The sequence below is a fragment of the Lissotriton helveticus genome, chromosome 8 (genome assembly GCF_964261635.1).
Source record: "Lissotriton helveticus chromosome 8, aLisHel1.1, whole genome shotgun sequence".
Taxonomy (NCBI): Eukaryota; Metazoa; Chordata; class Amphibia; order Caudata; family Salamandridae; genus Lissotriton; species Lissotriton helveticus.
In genome coordinates, this window is record NC_136069.1 from 974,950,058 (window position 1) to 974,963,228 (window position 13,171).

Consider the following 13,171-nt stretch of genomic DNA (forward strand, 5'->3'; position numbering starts at 1 on the left):
GCATACTGAAAGGGAGATGAAGTCAGGCCCAAACGAAGTCCAGCGAAGTACAAAGTGCCCAGATGGTAGAAGTACAGTGGTTTCAGTTCTAAATCTTGTCCACGACTAATCTAGGGGCCTACACTCAGGTAAGCCCTTAAGTACCCTAAGGAGAGGTCTGGGAAGATTCAGGGGACCCTCCCAGGGGAGGGTCTGGAAAGGGGGGAGGTTACTCACATGTCCTTTGTCCAGCTTTGCGCCAGAGAGGGAGCAGATGGCTCCCATGACTGGTATGAACTGGACTATGCACAGGGACACCAAATTTGCCCCTGATGCAGAATTTCAGGCTCTGGCAAGCACACCCACCCAGCCCTGATACACTAAAACCTGTCTGGGAGGTAGTCAGACCTCCCTGTGACAGCATGCCTATTGTTCCGCCTTCCTCTACTCGAGCTTGGCTCAGCAGCAGGTGGGTAGGAATGTGTCTCTGGTCAGCAGCAACCATTTTGTGCTGTCCGGGACCAGAAGGCTGGTACCAGGAACCCTAAGAGCCTAATGGAAGTCTCTCCCTGTGGGTGGACTCGTACCTCCCACACTGGTAACGGTGTGGCGGTATGATTCCAACATGTTTGACCCCCAAACACGATAAGGTTCGTTGCAGCCGTTTTTGTGATGGTCATCGCGTGGTCACGCAATGCTTCTCTATATTAGTATATGGCTGCTTCACTGATAACCCGGGAGAATGGACTCCAAAGGGCTGCAGGGATGCCCTGCTCATGCAGGGGCACCCTCTCACGTAGAACCAAGCACCCTGCCCTCAGGATTGTAAATGCCTGCTATAGGGGTGACTTATAGGTTTTAAGTGCAGTGACCCTCAGATATAGTAAAACTTCATCTTTAAGTGGTGCATGCACCAACTTACACAGGCTGCAATGGCAGGCCTATAGTTCCATTTTGAATGGTCTCTCGTGGGTGGCATAATACATGCCGCAGGCCCATGGGAGACCTCTGGGGTACCTATGCCCTGGGTGCATGGGAACCATATACTAGGGAGTGACAAGGGTACCCCAGTATCCAATCTGGGGTGTACTAAGTACATACAGAACAGTTTTAGGAGAAAGCAGATACACTGGGGTCCTCATTAGCAGGATCCGAGTCAGACTAGTCAAAAACAGTATCACATCAAGCAAAAAGTGAGGATTAACCATAAGAAGCAGATCCTACTTTCCTACAGTGTGCAATTATGGACATTGTTCCCAACACTCAATGGCTTTTTGCTCTTCAAACTAAGGATCCACCAAAAGTAGAACCCAAAGCACTCCACCTCAAGTATAACAAAGAGGTCAAAATTAGTGTACCTCGAATTACAAGTGAAAGAGAGACAGTGATTGTTATTGTGTCAGCTTAAAAGCCATACAGTATAAAACATTATAAAATTAGGTTAAAAATAATCCAAATTTCCAAACGAATCTAAAAAAAAAAGTTTTGCACAATTTACAATTAACAGGTTACCTTTAGTTTACTCTGATGTAAACTACTATCCATAAAACTACAAATTTACAGCTCATTAATTTCCATACAGCAAATACATAGGATGCAACAGACAGGTACATAGCCCCTTTGAATCTGCATGATATCAAAATAGAAATGCCCCGCTTCAGCGTCTGATTCTATGCTTAAAGGGCCCTAGGAAAAGTCTTCTCACATAAACAGTTTTTTTACAACGCAACATAACATGCAGAACAGATCCCTACTGCACAATTGCACAGTCTTAAAGTGGTCAAAACTAGGCCAATTATTAGTCTACAATATGACGGGAAGCGTTCCTAGACGAAATTTCACATATAAGGATCTTTTAAGTTCCAAAAATATATAATCCAAATATGGCTCATAAAATGGACCAGATTTTATCTGAAAAAAACTGCTGCCATAATTTGCCTTTATGTGCTGCATTTCTCTTCTTTACAAACCCCCAATTTTGTTCCTTAATTGATTGAAGACTTCCAATGGTCATCGATTCCAGATTTGTCCAAGCCTCCAGGTAACCAACCTGCATCCATGAGTATTTTAGCTACGTGCTTGCACCAAGGTAGCAATAAGTGCTTTTTGTTCCCCCGTTTTTCCAGTAAAACTTTCCCAAAGATTAGCAATTTTAATATGTCCACAACAGAACACTGTATTTAACAGGTTTGAGGGCTGTGACAACTTTAATTGTATGCATACCTAGTTCTGCTCTTAGTATAGAGATTGGGTTCCTGGTCCAAGACCCGGGAACTTCTTGTGTCCCCAAATCTCAACCCGCAAAGACTGGCGGTCATAGCTTTCATTTTATATACAGTAAGAGCTAGCTCAATTAGCTTATTGCTACTTTTCCTGTGGTAGTGTACTGTAGCCACTACACTGTTGGCTTAGTGCAAGATTACTTTATTTGATCGGTCCATGAAAGTTTAGCATCAAGTCTAACACCCAAATAGTCCTAGTAGTTTACGCTTTCTATTCCAGAATTGTCGATTTTAAATGTGGACTTCAGGGAAGCTCTTTATTTTAAAATCATAAACTTCATTTGCTGGTGTTGATCGTCAACTTCCTTTGAGTACAAAACTTTATTGCATCCGGCTAGCGGTTTATGCATGGCCAGTTCCATATGGGCAAACAGGACAGTGTCATCAGCAAATAATAGTATAGGAACTGGGTCTCCACTAAATAATGGTGCATCCAAATTTAAGGCAGACTGCTTTGCTCACATCATTTATAATAAGATTGAATAATATAGGTGCAAGCACGTAACCTATCCTGACTCCGACATTTACAGGAAATTCTGTTGTACATTCCCCTTTTAGACTTATCTTACTTTAGTATTGTTGCCGCTATACTATGAAGTAGAACTAAGCTGTTGAACAGTTTTCCTGAGACACCATAATCTCAGTATTTTCCAAAGTGTAGTTCTATCTACTGAATCAAAAGTGGCTTTTAGGGGGAGGAGCTACGCTAGCAACCAAGATGGCCGTGTAAGCTCCCGGCTCCGCCGACCTCCGCCAGCAGCTCTAATATCCTGCCTTTAATCCTGGACTCACACCAGATTTCCGTGTTCATGAAGTTTTTCTGCTTCTAAAGGTGCAATCCCGAGTTTTCTACTTCAACCGCAGACGAAGATACGCCGTGTTTCTATTCTCGGCCTAACAACTTGTGGAAGCCGGGGCCTCGATTTCTAGCCTATCCGGATCGGAATTGATCAACATCGGCCGTGAGACCTGGACTGAGCACGGTCTCCCGAAGTGTGCCGTGAATTGTTGATTTTTGGTGACGATCCTGTGAACAGTTTAAACCGAGGACACACCAGCGTGCCACGCCGGTTGCCGTGGTCGGGGTCTGGTGCCCGGACCTTGCTACCCTCTCTGGGTCGGCGGGCTGGGGCCCTCGCTAGCGGCGACGGTGTGTTCTGCCAGACGAGGAGCGCCCACTGTTTGTCATCGGATTTGCGTGGCCTGTTACCCCGGAGTAGCCGGCCTCCGGGGTTCAAGTCCTGCTCTATCGCCTACTAAGAGGGGATGGAGCGGACGGAAGGCACGCCATCGCTGCAGGCCGTTATGGCCGCCATTGGGGCGCTCCATTCGCACACCTTCGCTGTGTTCCGGACACTGACTGTAAAAGTGGACGGTATCCTGGGACCGGAGGACGACTCTCCGTCAACTTTCCAGCTAGCTGTGGTACCAGCGTTGCGCTGCACATCTGAGATCGAGGTCCCCGTGCAGGTCCCGGATTTAATGAGCCTTGGCGGTCCCCAATTAACGACAAGCCAGCCCGTGCATATCGCCAGCGTCTCCTGCGCGAATCTGCTGCCGCCTAATACATCTCTAGACGGTTTTATGTGTGGTAATAAGTTCCTCAGTGACTATTGGAGATATTCGTTGTTCCTGGACACCTTTCCTCGTTCGATTGGTGGACTTCGTGAACTTTTATCCTGTTTTCGATCCTCCTGCACTGACATAAACTTCTATGAACGCTCTGCTTTTCCCATCAAGATGGCGGCTCGAGTGAAAAAGACTCTCATGAAAGACCGTACTGGCCAGGGCTGAGCTTGATCGCTTGGATCTGATACAATAACTTTATACAATGCCGGGGTTGTGCCTATAATGTGATGGGAGTCGGGTGGTTATTGACTATACTCCCCCGACTGGTTTGTATATTTTGCTGGATATAGATTTTACTACGTCTCGGGGTGGTCGCTACTGGCGGGGGGTATGGGAGACCGGTAGTGTGTTTGCTTCTCCCTCCTCCACTTTCTTTCTCTCTTTTTCCCTTCTTTTAGGGTAGTTCTTGGGCGACAGGCACGCTGCTAGTGGGGTTAGGCCGTAGCCATTGCAGGGGTGCAGGGTGGGGGGTTCGGGGAGTTTTTTTTTATTTTGCCTTTGTTTTGTTCTATGGCCCCTTTTGTCTTTCCTTTTTCCTTTCACGAGAGGTGGGCTGTTTCTTCTCCACGGATCCTTTATTGTACGGGTGTCTACATTGGTTCTAATTATCCTGTATCATTGAGGACGGGGTCGCGCGAGTGGGATTGTTTTTGATCTCCTAATAGACTGTTTATTTCTCTTTCTCTTATATGCGTAATCGCGATAGGCCATGTGTTCCTTACGATGGTTATTTGTATGTATAGTTCCCCCGCCTGTCCCTGATCTGCATCTTACTGTTTGACACCTGATATCTGTAATGCCTACTCTTGTCTTACTGTTAAAATAAAAAAATATATATAAAAAATAAGTGGCTTTTAGCTCGACGAAGACCATATGAAAGGGTGCTTTTTTTTTAGTATAACATATTTCCGGTAAATGAAGTATAACCTCATTACCTGATCCATGGTGCCCTGGCCTCTTCTAAATCTAGCTTGGAGGTGGATTAAAATCTGACCATCGGTGATCCAATTTTGCAACTTTGTCAGGACCAGTTTGCCAAAGACTCTTCTTACTCGGTCCAATAATTAAATAGGATGGTAGTTCGCTGGATCATCCAAGATGCTGGATCGTTTCTTGGCCTTTCTTGTGCAACTGAACTATACTTGCTTTTTTCCATGAGGCAGGGGTCTACTCTTGGGCCCAGAATGCATTAAAGGCAAATAACAAGTGTAACTTAAGTGTTTTAATGTTGCTTTATGCTGAGTGGGTTGTTGTATTTGTGTGTTTGACTTAATCCTTGGTGTCTCCTTTTTATAGATAAAATCCTACAGTGGTGAACATTTCCATGGACACTGCACTGAATACACGTCAGAGGCTTCTGACTTCAAACCAGAGGTGCCCTGTTCCTTCAGGGTTCTGCAAGGATGGTAAGAATTATGTGTTTCATTATGGCTATGCAATTTCAATGCCTTTTATGACCCAACATGCACGATCTGACTTGATTTAACGCCAAGTTCGCAGTATGATGCTTACTTCATTCAAGAAAGTTTACAAAGGAAACATTATGCCATCTAATTAGTTAGTATGGTTTATGGACTCTCTGTGGGATATAAATGCACTGCACTACACTTTTTAGAGGACACCCCTGTATTCAACAAAAAACACCACCCCCTCCATTGGTGCGTGTTGAGTTTGAGCTAGCATTGCGCATGCAGAAGCCTATGTCTACGTTAATCCTATGTGCAGTCTATGAAATGGTCCACATTGATAGTGACTGCTTACTTACTGGATAAGCTGCACAGTAGCCTACCAAACATTCAGCCTGATGGAAGCCCTTCTGGAGAGCCAGCCCTTTTCTGAATGGTTTGTTAAATTCTCTCTTCCACAGTGCATCTAAGAGGGCCTACCTGATCTTCAAGTGGAACTTGCTATAAAGTTCGTGTTGTGATTGCCATTCAAAGCTGTTTATCTCATGTAACCTACGTTTTAGACTCAAAGCTTTCTAGCCTTATCCAGCTAACCTCCTATTTTGTGAGACTAGAAATAATAAGTGTATGCATTTGTAAGGAACTGACGTCTTTCTTAGAGCTGGAAGCCACATGGATGGAACTTAGAAAGGACTTGCATATGCGATCACGCACTTGTGGGTATGGAGACTGTTCCAAAGAAGCAGAATTAACTGAGTATAGCCCTGATTACAAGTTGCACAGTACTGGCCGCACCCTTAAAAGCTGGTACAATTTGGTATTACTATGTCAGTACTGTGCAATTACAAATCTATTCCTATAAAATGCGGAATATTACATAGACTCGTCTTCGTGCAAAATTCCACACAGAATTTCCTTTTCTATGGGCCTCATAATTACCACCTGCTATGTAAATAAGTCTATTCAATGAGATAAATATAAGCAGAGGGACCGGTGAGGGGAGAGGGAGGGTGCCCCGAGGAAACTGTACTCTGGCAGTGGGGCGCATAAGATGCTTCCCTCGAGCCATGGCTGGGGCTGGTCAGACCGTCAGGTGCAGGGAAGTGGGTCTGGGCTGCAGTGCAGCCCGACCCAAAGTGATTTTCCTTGCTCAATTACCGGGTTGCAAAAATCAGGTCTGTTGATCCTGCACCCAGTAAATCCAAATCCAGGAACAACGGAGCAGAATTTCCTACAGGAAATTCAATCTGCTCAGCTCCAAATTGGGACCTACTTGTAAGGGTGACTTGGGGAACATCCCCATAACTATCAGTTCAGGCGAAATTGCCCAACTCGTAATGAGGACCCCTATCTATTCTCATGAATCTTACCACAGCATATTATTGGATGCTGTTTAAGGACTTTAGGCAGACATTTTACATGTTCAATACAATTCTGAATTTGGTTAATTGCAATTGCTTTTCCTCTTGTTTATATATTATGCTAATGTGTGTGCTTATACAGCTTAGCAAAGCCGAAATAAGAATATGCATTTAAATGGAAATGTGTTAGTAGGCCTGCTAATATATCTGACTATTACGTTACTCCTTGTTCCCAACCATTTTGTTGTCGTTGAATGGTCAGTGATCAAGACTCTTTAGCATCACTTGTTTCTGCTATCATCTCTTCGCTGTCCTCCTAGTCCCCATGTTGATACACATCTAACATTGATCTCCTGTATTTTCTCTCTGTCCACCATCATTTCTTCTACTGAAATATACATGTAGACTGCTGGGCATTTTGACCTCGCTCGAAATAGCATGCTTTCTAGAGTGAAGAACACAAGGACATAGGACACATTCGGGATGAAATTACTTGCAAATAAAAAAACTTGTGAGATTGAAAAATGGTTTAATTCCATAGTTTAGTGTTTCTCATCCGTTCCTATACTATACCTCCTACAGCTGTCCTTTAAATGTTACATTGTAAACCAATTTTGTCTGGTATAACTTCGCCACTATCCAAACAGAAAAATCCTGGCCTGCTTGGGTTGCAGTTACCAGCAATCTTGAACTGCTTTTGGCATTTGTGAAACTTTCTCTGTGCATAATAGTGTGATCTGAACCCTGCTTGCCATCGAGCATTGTTATGCAATCCAAAAAGAACAGTGCATGCTTTACAGTACCGCGTGAGTAACATTGCTGACGGGCTTCCTGTGTATTATCATTCTGCAGCTGGCTGCTAGGATACCAGGGGGACGCCGCAGAGGAGCAGTGTGTGCTGGAAGAGGGCCACTACCCTGACCTGGCTTCCTGTGGCTGCCCCTCGGCCCACATCACATGCCTGAAGCCTATAGACTATGTAAGAAGAGACATATAATGTTATATTGAGTAACACAGTAAGGTGCATGGTAATAATGGCTGCCTCTTGAGTCCACTGCCTTTTATAAAGTTTGTATTGGGTTCCTAAACATATTCTTCTAAGCCTTTTATTCCATGTTGCATTCTCTATATGCTTTTACCATGTTTTCTCTTTGCCCTCTCGAGCTTGCAGCATCTAACCACGACTTATCCAAAACACGGCTAAATAAAAGTATAACATAATGTGTAGTGGAAATTATAAAGTATAAAAATTCAAGATCATCTGTAGTTTTATTTTTAAAGGACCAGGGTTTCTTTCCAACTGCAAATTAGCAAACACTTTTTGTGAGGCCTTCATTTTGCCAATTTGAGGAATTCTGAACTACTCCATCTTTCTTTAAATGCTCTCTATTGTGCAGGTGCAAGCGTTAGCAGAGTATGTATACTAAAGACAGATCAAGGAAAAAAGCTGGAAGAAACGGCCCTGTTTGTGGGAAATGTTGACTGCATCACAAACAAGATTTGCGCAGGGATTGCATTTCAAAGTTGTGCGATAATTAACACATAGGGTTTTGTTGACCAAGTTTGCCCGGGTGAAGTTTGATCCCTGCGCAACCACCTGTTTTCATATACGTAGCAATTAGAAGTGGTGCAAAGTTTATCACACCTATTAATTACCAGGGGCGCTGCAATTCGATTCCTCTGCATAATTTCGGCAGGTCAAGCCTGTCAAAATGTAACGAGGACAAATGCGTGGTACCTTTCAAGGTACTCGTAATTATGGTCTTTACCAGGTGCAGTAAATGATACCACTCCCTGTTGTGACCTACTCATTATCAGAGCCTTCGTGGATAATTTCAAATTAATTTGCAGAAGGCTGTGCTCCACCATCACAGGGGCGAACGTCCAATTTTTTCACTGTCCGCTTGCAGAAATGTGCGAGTGTGTCATGGAAAGCAAGAGATAAAAACCTCGACAGTTCACACTTCTTTTCACAATGCGTCAGATGATTTGGCATAGAATATTTTTAGAAATTCAGCTTAAGTGCTTGGTCACTTAAACGAGACATTAATTCATAGCTTTGGATATTTACAGTACATTGTATGCGATTTCTGATGAGTGTTTTATAAATATGTTATCCTATACTTTAAGAATGAGATATGTGGATAGGTGTTGGCTCAATAATATTGATGATGGGGGAGCAACAATATGATTAACATAGCATTATATGCTGTGTGGCAAAACACCACAACGAGTGTGGTTGAGGATAGAGACCCACATTACTCTTCATCGTACCACTTTTAGCTTTTCCCAGCGGTATCTTCGACTCACGAGACATTTTTTTGGGCATTGGAGCAAAGATAAGTAATCTGGATAAAAGTCACAAAAAGTAATCTCTGGCAATTTTTCATCTCTGTAATCTGGCATAAATAGATCTAAATAACGAGCGGCGTGGGGTGAAATTAAAATACTGCCACCATCCGCGTGGGTTGAAATTAAAATACTGCCACCATCCACATGGGGTGAAATTAAAATACTGGCACCATCCGCTTGATTTTGTTGCTCTGTTTTACTGCAATACAGATATAGCATTGCTTAGTTTTAGTTCTTCTCTCCCCAACATTGCTTGGTGTCTGCTTTGCACAGGATTCTCTAGGTGTGTCAGTTATTGCTTTAAATTATGTCAGACTGATATTGGTCTTGGGAATCGTCATGCCATATAATTAACAGAAGGTTTTGGTAGAACTATGGAGCAGAAGGCCAAACCAGGAGCACCTGTTCCAAAATTATTGTAAATCTTGGAGGCGAATTTACTGCAAGTGTATAGTCTCAACTGAGCTTTTTCATTAGCACTATTTCATTTAATTAGAACAGATTTAACAACATTTTGTGATGTGGATGCGCCCCTTTTTTGGCACAGCCACAACGCAAAATATTATTTGTGATTTACAAAGCCATGCAAATCAGATTTGAGTGTGTATTTTTTCACAAAAAGTAATGCACAGCAGTGTGATGTATTCCTATAGGTTCTGAATCGATCCCCCTATTCCTGACCCTATTCTGGTTAAACAAACCAACAAGTTAACTAGCAGTCAGCCCATGAGGCAGAAAACCCCCATGATGCAGATACCGTTATCTGACGCAGTCACACTACGGCACAGGAACGTGTTATCTGATTAGGTCATAACGCTTGCGATCTAATTAGACAAGCGATATTCCTCCAGCCCCTGATAAGGCATACGGAGTTCTCATAACAAATCAAACCTATCACAACCTGGGCAAAACCCTGCGGCCATTGTTTTGATTTCACCGAGAACTTCAGTAAAAGAATGTGCTAACGAGCAAGTCGTATGACATCCTTATTGACGTATCTATGTCCATCCTTACGTCAATCTCGGCACCTTAAAGGTATAAATATTACCGATATTGCCCTATGCAAACACACGCGTGGTGACGAGACGGAGCAGCCATACTTGCCGAAGCGAAGAGCAGAGCAGACCCCGCTGGCACAGCCCCGTCTTCCTGACGCGCTGAGAACGAGACGCGCTGATTTCTCCTGCCGAGAGATCCAGCACCGGCGCTTCCGGGTAGCCCTCGCAGGCAGCCTGGAATATCGAGACCAGAGAGAGAGATACCATCCCTCATTCAACCTAGATTCCAGGTACAGAACTGAATAACCCCTCACAGAGAATTCTTTAGTTATTCACTTGGCAAAAACAAACTTAACTTAAACTGTAACTTTCTATTCCCGCCCACGTATTAGACTTAGGTCAGGTACACGGGGTAGGCGTATTTAGAAACACCAGTTGAGTACGTTTAGTCAAATGTATATGTGTATGTAATATATTTTATTCATTTTAAACATCTTATGGCTTAGAAACCATATCAATGTTTTTACAGTATATTTTATAATATTGCTTTTAATGTATGCACTTTACTTAACTATAAGTATTGCAATAATATCGATCCATTTCTCTTGTATGAGAAAAGAGACTGATCAATAAATAACACCTTTTTATTGAACACGCCCGTCTCTTCCTTTTCTCTACAATCTGATGAGACTGAGAATGCACGTACTGACTGAGTAAAATAAATTGCCTTTTGTTCACACGACTCTCGAGATATACTCTTGATTAGGGGAGAGCAAAGTTGTCATGTTCTATGGTTGTCAGAAACTAAATCCCTTCTTGTCTAATCAGGGAAGTTAAGTCCTCCTTGAACATTCGAGAAAGTTTCTAGTGAACTCTGAGCTACGCTGGCAAACCCAAAACTTTAAGTCTAGTATTGACAGTAGTAGACCTAGTTAACGTCTGGTCTAGGCCTTTACTGCTGTAGGTATTATTCCAATGCGCAGAGCCTATTGGGATGATAGGAACTACACTACATGGCGCCCAACGCGTTTGGAAAGGGCGATAAAACTAACGTAAGACATTTAGAGTAACTCAGTCGTGCTTTCTCATTCAGACCCCTTTTCCCAAATACTCCAAAGACGTCTGGAGTGGGTGAAAGGTTATATCCGCCAGACCTCGCAGGAGGGAACTCCTATGTATGGTTCTTGGTACAAGTCAACGTTGAAGGATACACTGTTCCAAAATATTGTGCATCTAATCTTTGTTTCCATAAGAAACCTGATCTGCAAACAAACAAAAAAATAACCATCCTGTCAGTAAAATGGGAGACAGTGATGAAGAAAGAGAGGCAGTTAGATTAGCAACTGAACTCGCAGCAGCTGATGCTACCATGCAAGACGCAGACCCGGATATAATACTCATCCCGGTCATTAAAAGAAAATGGACTGACACCTAGAGGTGGTACAGTCATATTCGTAATTGAGGCACACAAATATCGGCAGACAGAGGTATACTATTCATGGATAAATTTTCCAGCAGCAAATCCTGTAACAAAGTACTTCCACTATTACAAAATAGAGGAACCTCCTGAAAATTACACTCCTTTCGAGGAGGTGGAAGTACCACTCAAATTTCAAGAGCATTTGCTCTTATTTGATGGCGCCCTAAAACATAACAATCACATCACCAGGCTCGGTCCTTTAGGTAGACCAGGAGCAACGTGGCCGGTCCTAGCCGGATACACACCACATCCAGACATCAATGGGATGTCTGCAGCAGAGCTGTTAACACAGCTAAAACAATTAATAAAAATACATAGACAATTAGTCCAATATGTGATGCGGACTTCAACAATTCAGCCAGCGATTAAACTCCCACAGCTGACCCCTCACCAGGGGAACACAAATAAAATTACACCACAGAACATCCAGTCCTGCCTAGGTAAAGTACCGGCTAAACGGGAACAAATACCATTCTGGCTAGCGCAGAAAATCACCCAAATAGAGGCGGTGTTTCCAGACACCACCCCGCTAGAAAAGCACAGGATTCTGACTATCTGTCTTCCAATGGGAATCGCACCACACATTGAGGACTGTGACACTTGGGGTACAGTCTTTGCTTCCATCTACACAAAAACGCACGGTGTTCCATCCATTTCAGTAATACCAGATGTGCTAAAACAAATTCAAGATGAATATGGTCCTGAACCCGCTTTAACTCTTGGTATGAAATTACTAAAAGACTTCAAGCAGGTCTCGGCTATACTATTAGCCAACATAAAAGGAGAAGCAGCAAACGTGGCGATCCGCCAGAGGTTAAAAGAGACAGATATAGCAGACCAACCAGCTGAAATTGCCAGAATCATAGAAAAATCCTATGAGGAACTAGGTAGAGATAGTTTAGGTGGAATACCAGTAAAACCGCAACTAATTGAAAGTCCTGAAAAAATATTTTTTAATAATAATTCTACATCACCAAAAAAGAACTGGGATGGAAACAAACAATCCAATCCTAAAGAAAAGAAATTCCAGTCCCGAGGAAGGTCTCCTAGGCGAAGAGAAAAATCTCCGAACCAAAGACACAGGTCACCTCAGAGTGACCCCTCTGGGAAAAGATATAACCTTAGAAATAGGGATAATATTAAAAAGCCTGATAGATATCAAGACATTGATACACGTCCCTCTCAATCTTTTCAGACTTCCTCGCAGAAATCGGAAAGAAGAGGACGATCAGAACAAAGAGAAGAGCACACCAAGTCCAAAGACAAGGAACCTGCTCAGCTAAAAAAGAAATTACAATTTCCAAAAAAGAAGGTAGCCAGTATCAAGGTAGTTAACAATGCCGAGAATACTGAGGACACAACTGAAAACGGAGAATGGGCTCAGACAATGCTAGACAGCGCAGCAGAAGTGAGCATAGCTCGCAAAGTCCTTATGAATCATCTGGAGACAGTGGACACGAATGAATATCTTCAAGTGGAAACTGCGGACACCAGAATTAGCAAACCTCACAAAATATACGAAATAACATTGCGTATAGAGGGAGATAAGACTAGGAAAATAAGGGGACTATTTTGGGATAATCTCTCCAAGGGCTATGATATCCTTCTAGCTGAAAAAGACTGGCCACCAGAGTTTGTCAGGGAGTGCCCTCATGGCGAAGAAGTAATTATGCCTGCCTTCTCA

At 43.1% G+C, this 13,171-nt stretch overlaps 1 protein-coding gene across 1 annotated transcript in view; it reads left to right on the forward strand.

Moving 5' to 3' along the window:
• Window positions 1–13,171, forward strand: part of CRYBG3 (crystallin beta-gamma domain containing 3) — a 1,541,789-nt gene that overhangs the window by 1,012,722 nt on the left and 515,896 nt on the right. Inside the window, exons 16-17 of the mRNA XM_078657810.1 lie at window positions 5,187–5,296; window positions 7,510–7,636. Of these exons, the coding sequence (XP_078513936.1) occupies window positions 5,187–5,296; window positions 7,510–7,636 (237 nt within the window). The remainder of the gene's footprint in view (window positions 1–5,186; window positions 5,297–7,509; window positions 7,637–13,171) is intronic.